The sequence below is a fragment of the Suricata suricatta genome, chromosome 1 (assembly GCF_006229205.1).
Source record: "Suricata suricatta isolate VVHF042 chromosome 1, meerkat_22Aug2017_6uvM2_HiC, whole genome shotgun sequence".
Taxonomy (NCBI): Eukaryota; Metazoa; Chordata; class Mammalia; order Carnivora; family Herpestidae; genus Suricata; species Suricata suricatta.
Genome location: NC_043700.1, coordinates 69743466 through 69769110, shown reverse-complemented (window position 1 = coordinate 69769110; position 25645 = coordinate 69743466). Strand labels below are relative to the sequence as shown.

At 36.7% G+C, this 25645-nt stretch overlaps 1 protein-coding gene across 2 annotated transcripts in view; it reads left to right on the top strand.

Annotated features, from left to right (window-relative positions):
- Window positions 1-21711, top strand: part of MND1 (meiotic nuclear divisions 1) — a 62740-nt gene extending 41029 nt beyond the window's left edge. For both annotated transcript variants that reach the window (XM_029953876.1, XM_029953807.1), the window contains exons 5-8: window positions 1323-1397; window positions 4253-4367; window positions 13475-13519; window positions 21459-21711. In XM_029953876.1, coding sequence (XP_029809736.1) covers window positions 1323-1397; window positions 4253-4367; window positions 13475-13519; window positions 21459-21565 — 342 coding nt within the window. In that variant the 3' untranslated portion in view covers window positions 21566-21711. The remainder of the gene's footprint in view (window positions 1-1322; window positions 1398-4252; window positions 4368-13474; window positions 13520-21458) is intronic.
- The last annotated feature ends 3934 nt before the right edge of the window (window positions 21712-25645 follow it).

Sequence of the window (25645 nt, the reverse complement as noted above, 5' to 3'; positions counted from 1 at the left end):
CAGCTTCTTATAATCAACCTAAAGAAATTCATCCGAATCATTAATTATTTTCTAAATGTTTGTAACTCAAGAGTGAGGGAGGAGTGGAATAGATTTTAAGAAGGCTCTTAATCATATGAGTCTGAAATTTCTAACTAGCAGAAGATGTGGTGGTGAATTTAGTATTGGGAATATCCTGTGATTATTTAGTTGTGGGCCCAGGTGAGATTAATAAAATTGAGGCAAAGATTTTTTTTAAAAATTATGGTTTTTTTAAATGTTTTATTTATTTTTGAGAGAGAGAGAGCGTGAGCAGGGGAGGGTCAGAGAGAGAGGAGACACAATCTGAAGCAGGCTCCAGGCTCTGAGCTAGCTGTCAGCACAGAGCCCGATGCGGGGCTCGAACCCAGGAACCATGAAGTTATGACCTGAGCTGAAGTTGGACACCTAACCAACTGAGTCACCTAGACGTCCCAAAGATTAATAAAATTTTGAAGTTAGCCAGTCCTTATTTGGTGTGGGTCCAGCCATATGCTAATGAATATATTTTATATTTATGGTCTCTTGATGCTGGTATTATTTAATCCATTTCTGCATATAACTTGCCACTTTATAAGCTTAGCACAGTACTTAAACTAATCACTTTTAAGGTATGTAAAACATGCATAAAACCTGCAACAGGCTAATAAATTTTTTCTTCTTGAATAACTTAGTATCTATCAAGTATGTAATGCCTCATAATGGACATGATTTAAGAATAATAAGTGAGGCATTCATTTTTTATTCTGTCAGTGGGATTGACCATAATACTATAAGTCTGTAAGAAATAGTCTAGAGTGTTCTATTTCACTTTAGGCAGAAGTGAAATGAAATCTGAAGAAAGAATGTATATAAAACTTTTTTGAATTTTCAAATTCATTATTTTTTAAAAATTTGTGTTAGCTAATATATAGTATAGTTTTGGTTTCAGAGGAGAATTTAGTGATTCGTCACTTAAAATTCAATTTTTAACTAAATATACCTCAAGTTACTTGGCATGGAGTTAGAGGACCTGCTAAATAAAGATTGACGAAAAGATTAAAAGCATATTTTTTATTTTTCTGATTGGATGAGAGGAAATATTTTTCAGCATTGTTTTTTAATTTTTTTTTTCTCGTTCTCCCCTAACGATTCATGGTACTTAGTTTTCTTCAAATTAGAGAAGTTAGTTCCCAATGGAGTTTTTGACTTATTTGTTACACTGACTTGGGCTGAAAACAAATCTCATCTTGACTTCTTGACTTCTAAATACATGTTCAGCAAGTACATCATTGGAAGCCATTTTGTTTGTTTTGATTCTCCAGTTATCTGAGGGAAACCAAAAGCATGCGAATCTACAGAAAAGCATTGAGAAAGCCAAAGTTGGCCGACATGAAACGGTAAGTTTGTATCTGTAGATTCCTTAATAATATCAATTCTAAATAGAAAAGTAAGAACATAGAGTTACCTATAAGGAGTATGCCATTCTTCCCAGAAGAGAGGTGAGTACAGCAAAAGACATGGACATTAGACCTGGTAGGATTCACTAATTATAAGTACAGATTTATTTTTTATTATTATATTATACTGTATATGGCAGCATAACATAAAAGCATAAACTCTAGGGTCAGGTGGCCTAGGCATGAAAGTCTCCTAAATTCTATGTTCTCAGTTTTCCCAGCTATAAAATAGGGAATAAAATCTACCTTTTTGGGTTATCGTGTGGATTAAACTTGCTTATATTTGCAAAGCAATTAGAAGAGGTCCTGGTACAGGGGAGCCCTTTATAAATGCTTATGTAAAATTTTCAGAGTCTTGTTTTTAAGTTTGGCATAGAACATACTGAGAACTATCAATATATTATCCTTAGAATTTAGTAATATTTCTAAATTATTTAAATGAATACTGACACATTTTTATTTCAAAACCTGTAATGTTCTCTAAAGTATTATGTTAGGGGATTTTAACAATCACTTTACTTTCTAGTTTCATCTTTATCGTAAGTATGGACTTGTGGCTTGAAAAACTAAGATCAATAGGCACCACTAAACCTTTCATCTAGGCCTGTGTTTATACCACTTGATTGTGAAAGAGACTCAAAAACCTGTCACATTGTAGAAAAGAATATACCACAGGTTTCCAGTGCCTTTTCACAGTTATTTCACTTATCTTCTTTTATGTGAATAGTCAGCAGTAACAGATAGGAATTGGAGTATGGTAATTTTTGAAGAATATTCAAGGGAATGTAAGTTCTGGCATGACTGTTATATTTCTTTAATTGACAGAGCAATTACCATTTCTTTATTTGATTCTTTTTTTTTCTTTAACATTGGCAATAAATTATCGAAGCACCTTTGAATAATGGTGACACACCCATGCCTAAAAGTTTCTGCTGCATGTTACCGCTGGATCTGTTGCCACTAGGAGAAAACCTAGTTGGTGCCTGCAGCTCTCAGCAGACTGTAGCAGTTTAGAAAGGCTCCTGAGAATGATGAACTCTTGTGTTCATTGTGAGCACACAATCAGGATTTTTCTAGAAACACATGGCCTCTGTTTACTAGGTGTGATCCCTGGTGGTGCTGCTGCTGCTGACAAAGGTATTGAAGAAGAGATAGCTAACGTTTATAATCTGCTCACTATGAGCCAGGCAAGTACTGTCGCAGTGCATTTTATATTTATCCAGTCCTGCCAACAGTGCAAGGAGGTAGTCACTATTACTATCTCCGTTTTTAATTTGAGTAATTAAAGGCACAAAAAAGTTAAGTAATTTGGAAAAATCTCAGTGCTAGTAATAACAGTCTGAGATGTCTCCCAGGTTGAGGTGTCTGGAGAACTAGCATTGCCTTCTTAGAGATTCTTCCCAATTTTGCTGCTTCTTTCATTTCTCATTGTGTAATTCTCAAATGTATAATTTGTGTGTGGCAAATAATAATTATCTTATGTTGTAGTTATTTTTTGTTTGTTTTGAGAGAGAGCGAGAGCACAAGAAGGGTGGCGGCGGGGGCGGGGGGTGCGGGGGAGAAGGAATCCCAAGCAGGCTCCATGCTGCCAGCATAGAGCCCAACATGGGGCTTGAACTCATGAGATCATGAATTGAACTCGTGTGATCGTGATCTGAGCCAAACCAAGAGTCAGATCCTTTTTTGACTTAGCCACCCAGGCGCCCCTGTTGTAGTTATTTTTAAATCTTTTCTGAGTTGTATTAATATAGTATATGCTGTAATCATATATGGTTATTTACATTTAAATTTAAAATATATGCAATTAAATTCAGGTTTTTTTCATAACAATAGCCGTATATTATGTACTCGGTAGGTAGACATTGCTAATGTTTCCTGAATTGGAGAGCACAGATCTAGAACATTTCTGTCATTGTAGAGTTCTGGTGGATTATGCTGCGTCAGACCATGATGCCCTGTATATGCATTCCCTTGCACAAATGCTAGCAAAGGAGACTTCTTCACTTTGGAATGGAAGAGAACGGTTAAAGGCAAAAGTCAAAAAATACAAATACCAAAATATTAGCTAGCAAGGGACCTTAAATAAATCCCATTAGGCAGCTTGAACTCCACTTGGTTTTGCTTCAGGCTTATCCTGTAAATCTGTACCATAGCCTTTCACACATACGAATTGAAAACTATGGCAGTGTGACTTCTCCCTGTTAGTGAGAACTCCCGGCGTGAAATTTCAAGTGGTGTTTATTGGATCCTGTTGTTGGAAAAGCATATTCTGGTTTACCTTTAAAGGAAAGTGATAGGAGACCACAAGCAGTAATTCTGTTATTTCTGACCTCTTTAAATATTTTTCAAGGTTAATCATCTTTAAAGGTTGAAAAATTGTCTACCACACTTTTAAGGAAAATTATATAGTGATGATGTTCCTGTAAAATATTACTTCTATATATAGGTACAATCTTACAAAACTATCCAAGAGGCACTTTTTCTAACATGATGATATAGTCATCTTTAAGTTCATACATAATCAGTGACCTCTCATCTGTTTATGAGTGGTCCATTCTACATATTCATTCCCATTCAGTTAATCAAAATATATGAAAGATGTTTGAGATTTCAGAGAAAAATGAAAATTGGATTTGTTTTTATACTGTTAATATAGGTATGTGTATATATAGTGTCCAAAGCCTAGTGCATATTAGTTATGAGAAATAAAATGAAAATGTTTATAAAGTGTATAACCTTAAAACACATGGCATTTTTACTTGTCTTAATTGGACATAAAACTATTTTGAATGCAGGAAGAGCGAACCATGCTAGCAAAAGAGCTTTCTTCACTTCGAGACCAGAGGGAACAGCTAAAGGCAGAAGTGGAAAAATACAGAGAATGTGACCCACAAGTTGTGGAAGAAATACGTAAGTTTATATCGTATCTTGAAGGTTTTTAACTTTACTAATGAAAGAGATGTTAATCTTCTAGTTGCCTGGTAACCATTGTCCATGTATAATGAGAAAATCGAGCCATTAATAGTATTAATATTGCATTAATATTTCCATTAAAGAATCTTAACATTAAAGCGTTGAACAGTGACAAATTTGAAATTGAAAGCATTTCAAGGGTAAGGAAGGGAAATGGGGTGGAAGGATAAAGGTATAAAATATAAGCTAAGGAAACTGAATAGTCAGGGAAGGATAAGTTGGCCCCCAAGTACAATGACTTGAGAACTAAATTCCCTATTATCTTCTAGGAAAGACATTACCAAAAATATATGAGTTTGCAAGTTAAAAAAAAAAATGAGTCTCTGCATTGACTTGCCTTTTAAATATACCAATGATGTTTTCCTCTACTTTAAAATCAATCTCCAAACCTTTTTTGTATAGTTTTTATATACTTATATAAAAATAGAAATTTCAATATTTGAGGAAGTGAAAGAGTATATTATAAGGAGACTGCATGTAATTGCCTGGGAAAATATGTATAAATTTCTTCACCTTTTTCTGCCTTAGCCTGTCTTTTCATTTAGGGAACTTCACCAAGTGAAACTTTTAGAAAAAACTAATACTATGTGATTGAAGGCTTTGAGAGGAATTGAGAATATTTGGCACTTTAATATTAGTTTGAGGGACACCTGGGTGGCCCATTCCATTGAGCATCTGACTCTCGATTGTGGCTCAGGTCTGGTCCCAGGGTCATGGGATCGAGCCCTGTGTTGGGCTCTGTGCTGAGACTGGAGCTTGCTTAAGGTTCATTCTCTCTCTCTCTCTCTCCCTCCCTCCCTCCCTCTCTTTCCCTCTCTCCTCCCTCCCTTTCTCTCTCTCCCCCCTCCCTCCTCTCTCTTCCCCTCTTCCCCTCTCCCTCTGTTCCTCTACCCTACTCACGCTCCCACTTTCTAAATAAATAAAATTAGCTTGAGAGTAATTTGATTACAGTTAAGCTCTCCTTGATGGTATTCCTTGCAGTTAAAAAAATATTTAAGCAGTTCAGTTAGTGTAATCTAAAGTTAAATTTAATTTTAGGGGCGTCTGGGTGGCTCAGTCGGTTAAGCATCGGGCTTTGGCTCAGGTCATGATCTCATGGTTCGTGGGTTCGAGCCCCACATCGGGCTCTGTGCTGACAGCTAGCTCAGAGCCTGGAGCCTGTTTCGGATTCTGTGTCTCCCTCTCTCTCTGACCCTCCCCTGCTTGTGCTGTCTCTCTGTCTCTCAAAAATAATAAAAACCATTAAATAAATAAATAAATAAATTTAATTTTAGAGACCGATCCCTGTTTTGCACAAGCCCAGGAGGCATTATTCATGCACATGTAGCCCACGGCCTACATGATGATATGTTTTGGGCCTGGTTCAGCTGATTACCCAGGGTGATTTTCACAGAGAAGTGGAGGCAGAGGAACCCATCTGCCCCCTCCCCCACCAGCCAGTCATTTTCTGTAAATCAGGTACTTAGAGACACATATTAGCTCTTTAATGTTGCCCACAGATTAATTTCAGTTATCATCATCCTGCAAAATAAAGTGCTAACTAAATCTACGAAATTAACCACTTTAATCAGTTTCAGAGTTTTAACTAAAATCAGATGACCCTCCGTGAACATAAGCACCTCAAAGCAGTGTAGCAGGTTACTATGAGAAAGCTGGACCTGCTCATGATTCATCTTTAAAAGGAAATATGTACTGTTTGTTAAAGAGGAAACCAATTGTCTTGAGCAGCTTCTCATGAAGGAGAGCTTTGAGAAGAGTTTTCTTACCCAGGTTGAATGCTTTCAGGTGGTTTAGTTTTAGGATCAGCTTGTCTGTGCCCTGTAGCAGGTCATCATGAAAATTTTGTTTTCACAGTTATCAAATCTGATCCTTCAGTTAGTTCTCCTACTTGGCTCTGCCATCCTTCCTGATTGCAGTTTTGTGTACATCTGGGACTTTTCCTTGATAGTGCCAATTCTTTGCTTACCCGTTTCATTCTCTCTTCTGCCAAGGACCTACAGCCCATAGACATGCCCACTCAACACTTCTGCTTTTCTACTTTGTGGTATTGCCATTGCTCTTTCCCTGGGCACATGACCTGCCTGACATCATTTCTACTTGTGACCTCCAATTTTTACAGTCCTTTTCATAATTTTGATACTCTGTCCACTCTGGAATGGCTAAAACCTACTTAGTCCTACAAACCTACTCTGACCAATACTGATGGTGATCCTAGGCCAGTGGCTAATCGTGGGCTGCGGAAAATCCATAAGGACAGAGAACTGTGCCAGACCGATTCATGAGTTGGGAAAACTGTTATTTCAGGCGTGTATTCAGCTGTTGCTAGTTCTTGTACCTCTGAGTCAAGCAGCAGTTTTGGCAATTGCCTCACCTCTTAGAAAGGTGATGGAATTTGATGGAAGAAGTTTCAAGGTATATAAAGGTTGATGAATTTTCTGAAGAGTAGAATAGCAGAGTTGAGGAGGAAGTTGTAACTAGTTTATGCTGGTTGCCTGAATTCTGTTCTCCATCTTAAGCCTTCTGTTAGGTAATTTATTTCTCAACCTAAGGAAAACATGTTAGTGTGAATGAGTATTATGCAGGCTATGAGGTCTAAGTGAATGAGAAGAAAATGTTTTCTCGTTTACAGTGAGTTAAGAGACTTTACTGTTCTTCATCAACATCAGACCTGGATTGTCTTTTCCTATTTAATTATGTAGTCACCTAAGATGGATCCATACTTGGATCCTGTAGAATTTTGTAGTGGTGAATCCATTACATGTATATTAATTTTTGACATTTTTACATTGTACATTTCTGATCTTTGTAGGGGTAAGAGGACAAGGGTCCTTCCTGGCTTTGTATCATTTTTATTTTACAACATTAAAAATATTATCTATCTTTATAAAATGCATTAATTATATAAAATTACAACATATTTAATAGATATTAGTTATCTAGAATAATTACATTATTTCATAAATATATTTTAGATGTGAAGGTAAGATATTTTTAAAAACTTTTTTAACGTAAGATATTTTTTCCTGTGGAAAGCTACCACAGTCTAATCAGAAGGGGAGGAAAAAAAACCCTATCAAAGCCTGTATACCTGTAAGAAGAATTTTAGACCAACTTCAGTTCATACTTTTATAGAGAAATGTCCATTTCTTCTGCTTTAAAATTCAGAACAGCTAACAAATAAAATTTTATTCAGATGTGGCACTTCCACTAGTAGGCAAGATAGAGTAGTAACAGACTGAATTTATCCTCTCACCTAAAAAACAACACAAACAAAATATATCAAATAGGTTTCTAAGATACTTGATATCAGACAATAAAGGACAACACTTAGAGAAAGGAAACAATTTAGGTCTTAAAATTGTGTTAGCTTATTTTATTGAGTTTCCGAGCTGTGGCAGAACCCTGTAGATGGAACTGAGAATCAGGGAGACCTGCCACAGTGTGGCTAGAGTTCACAGGATGGCCTTCTAGAGAGGAGAAATTACACAGAAAGAGAACCCTGGGGATCTACAGAGGGTTCCCCTCAAATTTGGTGCGTGCATGTGAGGAAACTACCCAAAGCTGGGGAAAGAACAGTTTCAAAGAATTAGAAGGAACAGTGCCTGGCACTCACACAGAACCAAGAGTAGTGCCTATTCTCACCAGGAAGATTGGAAAAATTCATAACTCACTCAAGAACGTCTTGCCTCACTAGCAAGGACTAATTAGCCCTGGGCTGAGCTTTGTCCTCCTCTCATCTAACAAATCGTAACAGCAAATCTCAAAAGCACCAAACTATTGCAAAGTTGCTTAAATGCATCCCAGAACAAAGCTAAAGAATATTTACAGGCATACAAACACACCCAGCCCCCAACAAAATAAAATTCATAGTGTCTAACATATAATGAAAGATTACCAGGTATGCAAAGAAGTAGGAAGACATGACCTTTAATGAAAAGAATTATCCTTCAATCAAAACTGACCCATAACTGATACAGACAGTAGGATTAGAAGACCATAACAATAAAAGCTATTATAAATGTATATGTTCCAAAAGTTAAGTAGAAATATGGAAAATCCAGGGGCGCTTGGGTAGTTCAGTTGGTTGGGCATCCAACTTTGGCTCATGATCTCAAGGTTCTTGGGTTCCGGCCCTACATTGGGCTCTGTGCTGACAACTTGGAGCCCAGAACCTGCTTCGGATTCTGTGTCTCCCTCTCTCTTTGCCCCTTATCTGCTGGTGCGCTCGTGCTCTCTCTCTTGCTCTTTCTTTCTCTCTCTCTCACTCTCTCTCTCAAAAATAAACATTAAGAAACAAACAAACACGAAGATATAAAAACTCATGTCAAAGTTCTGGAGTTGAACACTACAGTGTCTGAAATGAGAAATACACTGGGTTGCAGATTAAACTTTTCAGAAAAAAGGATTTGTGTATTTGAAGACTAGCTGTAGAAAGTATTCAAAATGAAACTCAGAGAGGAAAAATAAAATTTTTAAATGCAAATAGCATTAAATCCCTAAAATGTAGGACAACTTCAAGTGACCTAATATATGTGTAATCAAAGTCCCAAAAGGAGTGTATGGTGAGGTCATAGGGTGGTGTGTGTGTGTGTGTGTGTGTGTGTGTGTGTGTGTGTCCAAGCCTGAAAAATAACCTGAATAAGTAAATATCAAAAGACGTAAAGGCTATTTTTTTCAATAAACTCAAGATTTAAGAAATTTAAACATTTAAGTAGTAAATGGTGGTAATCTCCTTACTACTAAATGTAGAGAATGTTTTTAGATTTTAACCTCTGTTCCCCCAAGTGAGATTATTTCCTTTCCCCCAAAGAGATTATTGCTTTTAAAACATGCTTTTTGATGATGAGAGGTTTCATAGGATTTTGGCTATCATGTTATTGCAGGAAAGATTATTGGATTAAAGGATTAGGAGTTTGCCAAATTGATTTTAATAAGATTTGGTTCTTAATTATGTAGCTGTAGCACCCATATCACAACCATCAGGCTGATCTCTAAGTCTGCCGTAGCTTATTTTATAACAGTTTTTCTGCTGATAATAACTAATTTTTATGTTCATGTAGACATGACTATTATCTTTTACTTGTTTCTCAATAGTTCTGGCAGGAAATATTTATATTTTCTTATGTTAGCTGATTATTGGTATCTACATTAATTAATTAAGTATTAGCAAGATTAGTTGCAGATATCTAAGAAGTGAGAAGTAAAAGCAATAACGTATGAAAATAAAATTTAATTTTAGCTATTTGACCATTACTGAAGTGAGAACCGATAAAATAAGTTGTAGAAAATTGAATTCCAACAAAAATACTTGAAAGCAAATCTTCTTGAAGACAAGAAGTACTTAAATATTTTTGGAAATGCCGGGATGACCGTGAAAATGATGGAATAAGGACCTATGAAAATTTATCCTTCCAGGAAAACTGGCAAAAATTGTCACAACTTTCCCAGAATTCTAGAAAATAACCAAAGATTTGCCTATTCAAGAAAAATGACTGAATCTCAGCAAGAATAATAAGCTTTATGTAATTTTAACTCACCCTATTGTTACCCACTACTGTGTAGCTCAGCCGTGACCTTGAAAAATAAGAGCCCTGCATCCTAGTATCAGCAGGAGTAAATTGGAGCTGGAGCTCTTTAAGACCTTCATTTTCCCAAGTTGTCACTATTTGACCTCTTTGATGGTTCTCTGAAAACCACCAATAAGAAGAATTATCGTTATTTGATCTGGCTTGTAGTATGCCCAATGCTAATAGCCTCTTTCTGGGGAACATTTGTCTAAAACTGTTATAGACAAGAGTTTTAACCCCACAGCTGTTTCAGCCACTGAGTAACAGTTAAGGCAAACGGTAGACTAGTCAAAGAGCTTAAAAGGAGAGGCTGAAAGACATGTTACAGGTGCCTTGAGAAGCACCGTAGTTCTGGAAAACTGGAAGGCCATATGCACAGGGCTGTGCACATTCCCAGGAAAGTCCTGGGAAGTTCCTCATCTCCCACCTTTAGCAGACCTTGGCACTCAGGGCGTGCCGGAACTGAAAGCTAAGGCAGAGTTGTAAATTGCCTCGCTGAGTGTTGAAACCTGCCCCAACACAGAGAGAGAGAGCCGCTCAGCGAAGGCCTGGAGTTTTAGTCCAGGTGTTTAAGGAAATCTGTGTTCGATTATTAACTGCCTAGTAAGTGAGACTTCAGTGGCCTCACATAATAAAGAATACAGACTTTACAGAATTTGTTCAGACAAATCACTAAGCAAACAATAACAAGTACCAAAACAACAGCCCTGGGAAGGGAGGAAGTATCCAATTTCCAGAGTTGCCATGTTATGTTATTTAAAATGTTCCAATTTTCAACAACAAAAAAATTTGCAAGATCTGCAAAGACAGTATGGTTTATGCCCAGAAACATATGTGATATTGGGCTGCTAGACACTTTCAGTCAGCTGTTTTAAATATGTTAAAAGAGCTAAAGAAAAACATACCTAAAGAACTAAAGGAAAGTCTAAGAATGATAGCTCACCAAATAGAGAATATCAGCAAAGATGTAGAAATTATTAAAAAGGAAACAAATGAAATGCTGGAATTGAATACTACAATAACTAAAACAAAAACTTCATCAGGGGACTGATTAATAGCCAATTTGAACAGGCAGAAGAAAGAATCAGTAACTTGGAGATGGTTCAGTTGAGATAATTCATTCTGAGGAACAGAAAGAGAATAGAATGAAGAAACATTAGAGTCTCAAGAGATCTGTGTCATGGCATTAAGACATATATATATATATATATATATATATATATACACACACACACACACACACACACACACATATATATATATATACATACATACATATATATATATGTATATATATGACAACTTATATATATAATGGAAGTCCCAGAAGGAGAGAAAATAAGAGCTGAAAACATCTCAAATTTGATGAAAAACATTAATCTCTACATCAAAAAAACTTAACAAACTCCAATTTAAGGTGGCCTCAAAAAGATGCACATACAGACTTATCATACTCAAATTGTCAAATGATAGAGAATCTTGAAAGCAACAAGGTGGAGGTGATTAATCATATACAAGGAACCTTCAATCAGATTAACAACTTGTTTCTTATTAGAAAGCATAGAAGCCAAAGGCATTAGGATGACATATTCAAAGTGATTTAGGGGGAAAAATAACTGTCAACCAAGAATTCTATATCCAGAAATATTTCCCTACAAAAATGAAGGAAAACTAAGACATTCCCAGGTAAACAACAACTGAGAGAGTTTGTCATTAGCAGAACTGTCCTAAAAAAATACGGAAGTCTTTCTCATTGAATCGAAAGGACACTACACAGTAACATGAAGAAATGCTGGTAAAGGTTACTTAAGAGGTAAATATAGAAGACAGTATATATGTATTTTTGTTGTATCTCCTATGGTTCTCCTATTTCAAATACAGCTGCATATGCAATAATGGTAAGCCTATTTTGTTGGGCACAAAACATATAATGTAATTTGTGACAGTAACAGCATAATTGTCTTAACAGACAAATATTCGGCAAAATCCAGCACCATCTCATGATACAAACACTCAACAGACTAGGAATAGAAATCCTCAGTTTAAAAAGGACACCTACAACAGATCTACAGCTAACATCTTATTGAATGGTGAAAGGCTGCATGCTTTCTCCAAGGATGACCTTTGTCACCACTTCTATTCAGCATTGTACTGGGAGTTCAAGCCAGCCCAATGAGGCAAAAAAGAGAAATACAACCATCCATGTTGAATAATAAGTGAGGTTAGCAGGGTGTAGGATACAGAAATCAATATGCAAAAATCACATGTATCTTAAATACTAACAATGAACTATCTGAAAATAAAATTTAAAAAATGTGTTTACAATAGCACCCAAATGAATGAAATACTTGGGAATAGAATTAGTCGAGGAAGTGCAATATTTGTCCTGAAAAGTACAGAACATTGAATGAAACCAAAGACCTGTATAAATAGAAAGGCATTCTGTGTTTATAGAAAGACTTAAAATTGTTAAGATGGAAATACTCCTCAGATCTACAGATTCAATGTAAAACCTATCAAAATTCTAACTGCTTTTTTGTAGAAATTGATAAGTTGATCGTAAAATTCATATGAAAATGCAGGGGACCCAGAATAGCCAAAAAAAATCTTGAAAGAGAACAACAAAGTTCAAAGACTCAAATTTCCCAACTTCAAAACTTCTTACAAAGCTACAGAAATTAAGAGAGTGTGGTGTTAGTATAGGAATAGACCCCCAGGAGCACCTGGCTGACTCAGTCAGTAGAGCATGCGACTCTTGGAGTTGTGAGTTCCAGCCCCATGTTGGGTGTAGAGTTACTGAGAATAGAAAATAGACATACTGGTTAATGAGAGGTTAATAGAATTGAGAGTCCAGAAGTAAACCCAACTGATTTAAAAACATTTTTTTAATGTTTACTTCTTTTTGAGACAGAGAGAACATGAGCCCAAGGAAGGGCAGAGAGAGAGGGAGACAGAATCTGAAGCAAGCTCCAGGCTCAGAGCTGTCAGCAGAGAGCCCCACGTGGCGCTCAAACGCACGAACCGCGAGACCTGAGCTTAAGTTACTGAGCTACCCAGATGCTCCTAAACCCAACTGACTTTTTTAAACAAGGATGCCAAGACCATTCAAGCAGGAGAGAACAGTGTTTTCAACTAATGGTGTGCTGGGCACAACTGGTTATCTACATGCAAATGAATCAACCTGGACTCTCAACTCGGACCATGTACAAAAACTAACTCAAACAGATCAAAGACCTGAATATAAGAAACTATAAAACTTTCCTAGAAAGCTCAACCAACCAAAAAAAAAAAAAAAAGATCAATTTGACTTCATGAAAATTAACAACTTTTGTGTATCAAAATACCTGGAGCTTCAGATTCTGTCTCAATTTGAGCTTTTTTTTTTTACATAGAGTTTTTTTTATATAACCTTTTGTTCATGTAAAAAATTAATCTGTAAATAGATGAAGACGATTACTCACATATATACTTTTTCAGGTCAAGCAAATCAAGTAGCCAAAGAAGCCGCTAACAGATGGACTGGTATGTATTATAATGATACCGATAAGCTATAGTTAAACGTTTTCATACTTATTATGATACGAAATGCAAAAGCAGTTGTGCCTAGTTCCATTCAAGAAAAGACATTTTCAGAAATGTATATATTGTTTTTATATATTAAATCATTTTGGTTACTTAAGATTTTTTTTTTAATCTTATTATGAATCATTTTGTAAAGTACAACATAGTTTTTGTAAAACCAATGATTGCTTGAAGTTTAACTTTTGTGTAATTTTTTCTACATAAGCCACTTAGGCTAATCACTTAGCCTTCCTTATAGTAGTGCAAGATAACTTTAAGAGTTTCATGTAATCTGAAAGATTTGTCTTCTTGCTAATAATAACAATAGCTAACATTTGTTGCAGCCGACTGTAAGCCAGGCATTGTAAAGAGTATCTGCCGCGCATTCTCATTTTATCTCTGCAACAATTAGTGAGGTAAATAGGATTATCATTCCTAATTTTAGAGCAGGAACTGAAGCCATCAGTAGCCCTCAGTGACACAGATGTTAGGCAGTGGAACAGGAATTAGAATACAGCCTTTCTGATTCCGGAGTCCGAGCTCTTACCCACCAATTGATACTATCTTCTCTGTATACCTACTTTCATATAAATGCCTCATTAATCCATTTGCCAGTGGATGTACCCTCTGGTCTACACCAGAGACTTTCTAAGAAATGGGAATTAGTAAGACATTTTCTCTGTGTCTTAAAGTTTAGAATAAAAGTTCACAAATAATGATTGTTGTCATTTATATACAGGTATGATTAGCCTTGTTAAAACCTGTCTATAAATTACACTGATGTTTTTCCAGTATTATAATGTGATAGTAATTGAACTTTACCATCCTGGTAAGACCGTCTATAATCCCTTCATATGTACTACTCATCCTTATTCTGTTTCTGTGGGAGAGTACGGGTAAGATTGTATTGATGCAGAGATCCAGAAAATTTAAAGTGACTGCCTTGAGTCAAACGTGATTAGTCACAGGGTGTACAAAGATTTGCTCCAGGTTTCCTGACCCCATGTCCAGCCCTCTGTATGTCACAAAATGTTTAAGAATCACTCTTCTTGGGGCACCTGGGTGGCTCAGTCGGTTAAGCACCCGACTGCGGCTCAGGTCATGATCTCCCTGTTTGTGAGCTTGAGCCCCGCGTCACGCCCTGGGCTCGGAGCCTGGAGCCTGTTTCGGATTCTGTGTCTCCCTCTCTCTTGGCCTCTCCCCTGTGCGCGCGCGCGAGCGCTCTCTCTCTCATTCTCTCTCTCTCTCTCTCTTTCTCTCTCTCTCCCCCCGCCCAAATAAATGAACATAAAAACAGTTTTTAAACTAAAAAAATCACTCTTCCTAGGAGTACCTTGACTTAGTTGGTTAAGCTTCTGCCTTCAGCTCAGGTCATGATTTCAGGGTTCATGGGTTCAGGCCCTGCATTGGGCGCTCTGCTGTCAGTGCAGAGTCTGCTTTGGATCCTTTGTCTCTTTCTCTGCCCATTCCCTGCTTGCACTCTCCCTCTCTCTCAAAAAATAAACAAACATTAAGAAAAAAATTTTTAGTCACTCTTCCTTGTCTATTTTAGAATTAAATAGATAAAATCAATTTGATTGGTCTTTGGTTCCCATAAAATTGCAGTCTTATTTATCACAAAAGTAATACATTTCATAAATAACAATACTTTAGGGATATGGAAAGAAGAGGGTAAAAACAGCAAGCTCCCATTTAAGAAAAGAGAAGAATGAAATGTGTTTCCAATAAGTATAAATACATAATACAGTGATACTATATGGGTTTGAGAAGTACAAAATTTTGAGGGAGAAAAAAAGGCAAGTGGATTAAAAATAAGACGAGTCACACAGTGATTTCACCCATAGTTCTCAGAAAAGTGGCTCAGTTAGCAGTAGGAACACGCAGCCTGCATGCATGGTGGGAAGGACTTAACTTTTGAAAGGAATCCAGATTGTGTTCCTTATTTGCTGTATGACTTACTGAATTTCTCTGAACCTGCTTCTTCAACATAGATTATATCTACTTTACATTTTAGGAGGATTAAATAGAACAGTTTGTAAGCGCTTTAGCATAATGTTAGGCAAGTTGAAGAATAAGTACTCTACTTTTCCCATTCTCCTCTTAAAAAATCCTTTTGTGTTCCACTTGAGCATAAACTTCCAGTTATGATGAAAAAAAGGAACAATGTAAACAACTTCTTTTTCCCCTAATGTTACTAGCTAAGAAAGAACCTGAAGGTTTAAAAAAAATTTTTTTAATGTTTGTTTATTTGAGAGAGAGAGAGAGAGAGACAGGCACAGCATGAACAGGGGAGGGGCATAGAGAGAGGGAGACACAGAATCCAAGCAGGCCCCATGCTCTGAGCTGTCAACACAGAGCCGGATGCGGGGCATGAACTCATGAACCGAACCGTGAGATCATGACCTGAGCCGAAGTCGGATGCCCAGATGCCCTGAATTTGAAACTTTTAAAATCATATAGGAAGGAAGATATTTTTAGCACAGTAGAAAAACAGCTGTCAGGAACCATATTTCCATTTGAAGTTACAACTTGCTCCTTCCAACAGAACAGTGTTACCATAAGAGTATGGTATTAAAGCAAATCACACCTCAGAAAACCAGCCTGCCTTCAAAACAAAAATCATCTGTAATACTTGTAACTAAAGATTGTTCTGTAATTATTAGTTACAGTTTGGTTTTCCTTTTACCTAAAAAGGTCCTTAAAATGTATCTAGAATGGAGAATATTTACTGTTCAGTAATATAGTATTTCAGTTTTGTAAAAAGAGATTACCTCAGGATTTAAGTAGAAATATCACATCTAAATAATTTATAGCATTAAATGCACTTTAAGTGAGATTTAACATTTTATAAAACCTTGCTTAATAATTAATATACTCAAGTTATGACTGTGTGTGAGAGGTATCTTAGTGAATGGGGGTGGGGAATAGATGTTGCGAGATCATAGAACAGACTCATGCATATGGTATTGCCATCCTATTTCTAGATATATCCTGGGTATACCACCTTAGAAATTAACAGGAATTCTACTAGTCTTAGAGCTGTTTCTTTAAAACACACACACACACACCTATTTTTTATCCATTTATAAAAATTTCCACGTAATAGGAAAATTATTTGATGAGAAATGATCAAGATTGCAGGTGACATTGTCTTGAAGGCAGACATCCAGCAGCCCAAGATATGGTATTAATCAGTCTTTTTGAATTCATCCATTAAGCATTGTGAATAGGCTTTTATTTGTTTTTTTGTTTGTTTTTATCGTTGGAGGTTTAATTGCTTCTTCGCTTTTTGGCTAAGATCAAGTGTAATCTTTGGAAGTTTGTAATAAAATGGTTTCTTGCTCTCATGTGAATCAGCAGCACCTTCCTACAAAGCCTTGTAGCCTTACTATGGTGCCTTATTTCTTTCTCTCCTGATCCGGGTTTGAAGCCCTTTCCTTCAGGCTTCTTGCAATGTTGCATCTATTCTCTCATTTCCTGGAAATCTTCCTGTACTTTTGAAGCCTGTTCTGGAAGCTGTACACATAATACTTGATCTTTTCTCTTTAACATATATAACACTTTGGAATTATTTAGTAGTAAATTGATTTTTCTCTCTCTACTCATGTGTCAGCTTTGAAAGCATAGGCCGTTTACATTATAGAGTACCTGTAATACACTTAATGCCCATTTTATGTAGCAGTGGGCCCTATATAAATATTTGACTGTGATTGACCAGAATGTACAGTGATGCAGACACTAAACTAAACAGATCATTCTGGAGTGCCTCATGTTATTAGCAGTCTCTCTTAGGTCCTCAGGAGAACCACAGATTTATTTTAAATTGTTACATAAAGATTCATTTTTTAATATCTGTTGTTATTCCATTATACTTTAATTGAAAGAATTGGGGATATTCTGTTAATATTACTCTGATGTAGTAGTATTCGCTTAGAAACAAACTTCATTCCAAACGTTTAGTTATCATTATTTGATACTTGGAATTAAACTTCCTTAAACAGTATTTTTAAAGGTGATCAAACTCCAACTATTAATTTGTTAAGAGTAACCTAAATACAGTCACACCTGGGAGATATCGCAGTTTCAGTTCCAGAACACTGCAATAAAGTGACTATTATAACAAAATGAGTCAAATGAATTTTTTGTTTCCCACTACATATAACAGTTATGTGTATGCGAAAGTCAACATTTGTGCAATAGCATTATGTCTAAAAAACAATGTACTTAACCTTAATTTAAAAACACTTTATTGCTAGGGCGTCTGGCTGGCCCAGTCAGTTAAGCATATGACTCTTGGTTTTGGCTCAGGTCATGATCTCACAGTTATGGGAGTTCGAGCCCCACATCAGGCTCTGCGTTGGTGATGTGGAGCCTGCTTGGGGCTCTCTCTCTCCCTCTGTCTACCACTTCCTCACTCATACTGTCTCTGTCTCTCTCAAATAAAAGAAAACTTAAAAAAATAAAATAAAAATACTTTATTGCTAAAATATGCTATCTATCATCTGAGCCTTCAGTGACTTGTAACCTTTTTGCTGGTGGAGGGGCTTGCTTGCATGCCGATGGCCACTGACCGATGACGGTGGTGGCTGCTGAAGGTCAGGGCAGCTGCAGCACTTTCTGAAAATAAGGTGGCAGTGAGGTTTGCCACGTTGATCGACTCTTCCTCTCATGAATTATTTCCCTATAGCATGTGATGCTGTTTGTTAGCATTTTATTCACAATAGAACTCTGCTGCTGCTTTATCAATTAAGTTTGTGTAACATTCTAAATCCTTTATTGGTCATTTCAACAATCTTCACAACACCTTCTCCAGTAATTGAGATTCCATTTCAAGAAATCACTTTCTAAAAAAAAAATCACTTTCTTTGCTCATCCATGAGAATTCCTCATCTGCTGAATTTTCGTCATGAGATCGCAATGCAGTCACATCTTCAGGTTCCGCCTCTAATTCTAGTTCTCGCTCTATTCCCAGCACAGCTCTAGCCACTTCCTTCGCTGAAGTCCTGAACCTCTCAAAGTCATCCTTGAGGGTTGGAACCAACTTTTTTTCAAACTTTTGTTAATGTTGGATTTTGACTTTTCCCCATAAACCATGGATGTTCTTGATGATATCTGGAATGGTGAATCCTTTCCATAGGTTTTTAATTTACTTTGTTAAGATTCATCAGAGGGATCACTATCTATGGGAGCGATAGCCTTATGCAGTACATATCTTAAAAAAGAAGACTTGCAAGTGAAAACTACTCCTTGATCTGTGGACCACAGAATGGATGTCGTGTTATGAAAACAACATCTTCTCATACGTCTCCATCAGAGCTCCTGGGTGACCAGGTGTATTACAGTCATGTTTTGAGAGGAATCTTTTATTCTGTGCAGTAGGTCTCAAAAGTGGGTTAAAATATTCAGCAAACCATGTTTTAAACAGACCTACTGTCATCCAGGCTTTCTTTCATTTATAGACAGAGTAGATTTAACAGAGTTCCTGAGGGTTGTAGGATTGGGGGAATGGTAAATGAGCACAGGCTTCAGCTTAAAGTCACCAAGCTACATTTGCCCAGCAAGAGAGCCATCCTGTGCCTTGAAGCTTTGAACCCAGGCACTGACTTCTCTCTAGCTATGAAAGTCTCAAATGGCATCTTCTTTCAGTAGAAGGCTGTTTCGTCTGTGTTCAAAATCTGTCTTAGTGTGGCTGCCTTCATGAATTCTCTTAGCTGGATCCTCTGGATAACTTGCTGCGGCTTCCACATCACTTGCTGCTTCGTCTTGCACTTTGATGTCATGGAGACGGCTTCTTTCCTTAAACCTCATGAACCCACCTCTGCTAGCTCCGGACTCTCTCTCTGCAGTTTCCTCACCTCTCTCAGCCTTCACAGTACTGAGGAGAATTAGAGCCTTGCTCTGGATTAGGTTTTGGCTTAAGAGAATGTTGTAGCTTTTTTGATCTTCTGTCTAGACCACTCACACTTTCTCCACATCAGCAATGAGGCTGTTTCACTTTATCATTTGTGTGTTCATCAGAGTAGCTCTTGTAATTTCTTTCAAGAACTCTTTCTTTGCACTCACTACTTGGCTGTCTGCACAAGAAGCTGAGTTTTCAGCCTGTTTTGGTTTTTGACGCACCTTCCTCACTAAGCTCAATCATTTCTAGCTTTTGATTTAAAATGAGACGTGTTGCAACCCTTCCTTTCACTTGAACACTTAGAGGCCATTTAATCCATTGGTGTAATTTCAATAATGTGTGTCAGAAAAATAGGGATGTCTGAAGAGAGGAGAGGTGAGGGACAGCCAGTTGGTGGGACTATCAGAACACAAAATATTAATCAGTTAGTTTTGCTGTCTGCACCCCAGCAAAACTAACTGGCACCCCAAAACAAGTATAATAGTAACCTCAATCATCACTACTCACATATCACCACAACAAATATAATCCTAATGAACAAGTTTCAAATATGTGAAGTTACAGAAACGTGACAATAAATATATGAAGTAAGCAAATGCTGTTGGAAGAACGGCGCTGGTAGACTTGCTAGCACACAGTTGCCGCCCACCTTCCGTACATAAGAAATGCACTGTCTGCAAAGTACAATAAAATGCGGTGTACCCGTGCTTCAGGCTGGGTGGCTTAAACAAGTGAAATTTATTTTGTCTCGCTTGTGGAGGCTGGAAGTCCAAAATCAAGGTGTTAGCCGGTTTGATTTCTCCTGAGGTCTCTCTCTCTCTCTTTGGCTTGTAGGCGGGCATCTGCTTGTGTCTTCACATGGTCTTTCCAGTGTGTACTCCTGGTGTCAGTGTATCCACATTTCCTTTTCTGATAAGAGCACCAGGAGGATTGGATTAGGCCCCCTTAACAAGCTCATTTTAACTTAATCATCTTTTTGAGGACCCAGTTTCCATTCTTAGGTACATGCTAGGACTACAATTAATTTGAATGTGAATTTGGGGGAAGTGACACATTCAGCCTTTGACACTCCAGAGGAACCTCTTAACCCCTCATTATCACTATCAATACAGCACTTAACATTTTGTAGAATATTCTGAACCGGAAAACTCTCGTTTCTCTTTATCTATAAAACATGTTCATTATAAAGGTGATTTATATACATTAGAGAAAATGTGTGGGGAAAAAACACAGAAAGACCTCACAGTCACCCCGTTTTCCAGGTGCAGCCACTGTGACCATGTTGGGGTTACCCAGTTCCCTCACTGCCTGTGCGGAGATTCCCTTCCAAGAGATTAGATATTTAGATTGCTTTTATTTTTTTCTTTTGTTCCACTGCTATAAAGATGTAACCATAAATCCTTGTACACAATTTATTGTTTCCTTAGGATAGATTCTTTTAAGTCAATCAAACACCTTTTTCAAGTGGCAAAATGCATTTTAAATTCCCCTTAGAGGACAATAAGGCTACCTCTTATTTCTTTCCTTAGCCTTAAGATAGGCGAACTACCTTCTGTTCTCTTCACCCCCTCTCCCTCAGGCTGTCCTGATTATCTGGAAACCATTACTGTCTCTGGGGAAGGGGAAAAGGTCTGGAGAGAATGTGTACCCTCTGGGAACGGAGCAACTCTAGTTCCTGAGATACGGAGTCCTGGCCTTGTGCTGTGGAAATGTGGAAGAGGCCCCATTGGTGGCCTTCCCCTGTTCTTAGGTTATTCTTACCTCAGGGATTCTTTACTGGCACCTCAGTTGCTGAATGTTTAAATATGCGATCTGGTTATTCAAAATACTAATTATTTTCTTTCTTCTGAAATTAATTGCCATTACTTCTGAAAATACCGCAGACTTATTATGTTGATTCTTCTGAAAGAAATAGAAGTAACAAAAAAAGAATATAATTATATTTGAAATGTTGTATGATTGTTTTCAATTCTTAAAAATATTTCTCAATTTTCTTTATAGATAATATATTTGCAATAAAATCTTGGGCCAAAAGAAAATTTGGATTGGAAGAAAATAAAATTGATAAAAATTTTGGAATTCCAGAAGACTTTGACTACATAGACTAGAATGTTCGATGTTGGTAAAGGATCTGTGTACTTGTGAATATGTAATTTTTAAAAATATTATCCAACTAAATGTACTGAATTGCCATTTACCTATAACTGTGTTTATCATTTTGTTAATTTTAAATAAAGTATAACGTAGAGATGTTTTTCACTCTTTGGTATATCAAAAGCAGAATTATAGCCATATTCCCAAGTGGCCATCAAAGTAGGTTCGTGCAAATAAAATCATTCACTTAAGTTAGGTTTACACATAATTTTTTGAGATTTTACACATAATTTTTTACACGACATGACATGACAACATTTTTAAATTTCATTCAAATGTTAAATATTGAGAATTCAGGGTACCTTTGGAGGTTCTACTACAGACATACATTGACATGGACATACGTGGAAATAACCTTTAAAACTAAATTTAGCGCATGCTTTGCAATTTTTCATTACTTAGTGGAAAATGTACGTGATTGATTCTCAGTATGATTCTCAGTGTACTCCATCATATTTGCAAATTTCCTATAGAATAAAATGCAGAATGTTAGGATACTCAAGTTCAGAGTTAGGTAGTAATTCCTCAGTCCTGAAACTACTTTCTTTTGACTTTTTGATGTCCTTTTTCTGTAAAGAACAAGCACATGGCCCTTTGTCCTGATTCATGCACTTTTTATAGGACGGTGATGTGGTATTAGTATGGCTCACATCACCAACTAGCGTTCAGGGATTTTTTTCACCTGTAAAAGAGTAAATTAAAAATAATGCCTGTCTTGTGTATATACTTTTTTTTTTTCTAATTCAGCTTGGGTATTTAGAGTATTTGTAGCACTCCAAGAAAAACTTACAGAAAGAAAACAAAACTAATGTGTGTAATGGCCTTTACACACATGCCTTAATTTTTTTTTATACTAATTTTGATGTTCTTTTAAGTAACTTGAATGAGATACTCCATATGTCTGAAATGACCCAAACAGCATCTGAACCATTTGTTGGCGAATCTGGCCTTTGCATTGCGTGAAGTTGCTCTGAGCCTTCTTAATCACTTCCGGGGAGGAAGCAAATCGGTCCATCTTTGTTCTCAAGGCTACTTTTATGGTGCTTTCGGGCACCAGCTCTTCTCACAGAAGAAAGCATTTGATGTAAGAGACAAAGCATATGAAATAAAAATAACCCATCATAAGCCTTTACCAAAAACACTAATTGTGGAAATTCCAAAATTTCTCAGACACAGTTTGCTGTTTATTAGAAAATATAATTCTTTGTTAAGGTATATATGTTCAAAAAAGGGAGGCATTTCTAATGATCCCTAAAAGATTATATTTTATAAATATTAAGTACCTTTTTGGGGGCACTTTAAAACGAAGTATAGTTGACATACAACATTATATTCATGTCAGGTGTATAATATAATGATTGGACATTTGTATACATTGCAAAATGATCACCATAGTATATCTAGTTACCTCTGTCACCATATAACATTACAATTTTATTTTCTTTTGATGAGAACTTCCAAGATTTACTCTAAGCAACTTTCAAATTTGCAATACATTATTATTGACTATAGTCACCATGCTGTACATCTCTATGACTAATTTTTTAAATGTTTTTTTATTTTGAGAAAGAGGGAGTGCAAGCCAGGGAGGGACAAAAAGAGAGGGAGGGAGAGAGAGAAAGAGGAGGAATCCCAAATAGGCTCTATGCTGTCAGTGTGGAACCAGATGCGGGGCTGGAACCCATGAACCATGAGATCATGACCTGAGTTGATACCAAGGGTCAGCCATTTAAATGACCTAGCCACCCTGGTGCTCCATTTATTTTCATAACTGGAAGTTGGTGCCCCTTGATCCTCCTCCCACATTTCACAACCCTACGCACAGCCTCTCCTCTGGCAACCACCAGTGTATTCTCTTTATGAGTTTAGTTTTGTTCTATTCGCTTGCTTTATTTTTTAGATTCCACATATAAGTGAAAACATGCAATATTTGTCTTTCTGACATTTCACTTTAGCATAATACCCTTAAGGTCCTTCTATATTGTTGCAAATGGCAAGATTTTGTTCTTTTCTATGGGTGAGTTTGTATCATAAATAGACATTGAATTTTGTCAAATGCTTTTACTTCATCTGTTGAAATGAGCATATGATTTTTGGTTTTCATTTTGTTAATGTGGCATAGCACACTGATTGATTTGCAAATGCAGAGCCATTCTTTTATCCCTGGAATAAATCTCACTTGATCATGGTGTATGATCTTCTTTTTCTTTCTTTTTTTTTTTTTTTTAATTATTTTTACTTTTAGAGAAAGAGTGAGCAGGGGAGAGGAGCAGAGAGAGAGAGAAAGAGAGAGAATCTTAAGCAGGCTTCACACTAGCATGGAACCCGTTGCAGGGCTCAATCTATTGACCCTGGGCTCATGACCTGAGCCAAAATCAAGAGTCGGAAACTCAACTGATTGAACCATCCAGGCACCCTGGTGTATGATCTTTTTAATGCGTTGTTGAATTCAGTTTCCTGTATTTTGTTAAGGATTTTGCATCTAGGTTCATCAAGGGTATCGGCTTGTAATTGTGTGTGTGTGTGTGTGTGTGTGATGTCCTCATCTGGTTTTGTTATGCTGGTTCATAAAATTAGGAGCATTCCCTTCTCTTTGTTTCGTTTATAAGAATTTGAGAAAGATATGTCTCAAATCTTTGAATGTTTGGTAGAATTCACTGAAGATATCTGGTCCTAGACTTTTATTCATTGGGAGTTATTTATTACTGATTCTATGTTCTTACTAGTAATCAGTCTGTTCACATGTTTTATTTCTTCCTAATTCCGACTTTGAAAATTGTATGTTTCTAGGAATTTATTCATTTCTTTTAAGTTGTACAATTTGTTGGTGTTTAATTGTTTGTAATAGTCTCTTATGAACCTTTATATTTCTATAGCATCAGCAGTAATTTCTCCTTTTTCATTTCTGACTTTATTTGAGCCTTCTCATTTCTTTAAAGATTTTATTTTTAAGTACTCTCTACACCCAGTATGGAGCTTGAATTTACAATATCATGATCAAGAGTCACATGCTCTTCTGACTGAGACTGCCAGGTACCCTGGCCCTCTCTTATTTCTTGTAAGTCTAGCTAAGGGTTTGTCAATTTTATCTTTTCAAAGAACCAGTTCTTAGTTTCCTTGATCTTTTCTAGTTTGTATTAATTTATTTTTGTTCTGATCTATATTATTTCCTTCAGCTAACTTTGGACTATATTCTTTTTCTAATTCCTTTGGTGTAAAGTTAGATGTTTTGAGATTGTTCCTGTTTCTGTAGGGAAGCCTCCATGCTGTAAACTTCCCTGCTAGAGCTACTGCTGCTGCATCCCTTAGATTTTAGTTATGTTGTATTTCCATTTTTATGTTTCCATGTATTTTTTAATTTCTTCTTTGATTTCTTTGTTGTCCCATTGGCTGTTCAATAGCATGTTTAATCTACAAATATTTGTGATTTTTCCAGTTTTCTTCTTGTAATTGATTTCTAGATTTAAACGGTTACGGTCAGAAAAGATGCTTGATATGATTTCATTCTTTTTAAACTCACAGAGACTTGTTTTGTAGCGTATGATCTACCCTGGACAGTGCTCCATGGCACTTGAGGAAAATGTGTATTCTGCTGCTCATCAACTTATTTCTCTCTCTTTTTTTTTCCAGTCTATTTTATGGGGTTAGCACAAGAAGGACTGAGATAGAACCTGTATGTGAGCCAACCAGAGACGGTGCTACCCTCCAAGCCAGTAGAGTGCTTTTAAATGCTTCTAGCTAAACTGACTCTTTGGGAAGTGGAATTGGGACTGATTTATATTATTTGCCTATTTGTGTGATACAAAGACTCCCAGTACAGTCAATTTCAGATTACCAGCATGATGACAATACGGAGTTGGGAGAAAATGCTCCCTAGCACACCATTACACAGTATTCTAGCATGCAGTTAGAGCAGACGTAAATAATGTCAAGTATACAGATGAGGGTACGGGACACCTGGGTGGCTCAGTCAGTTAAGTGTCCAACTTTGGCTCCAGTCACAATCTTGCAGTTCGTGGGTTCAAGCCCTGCAT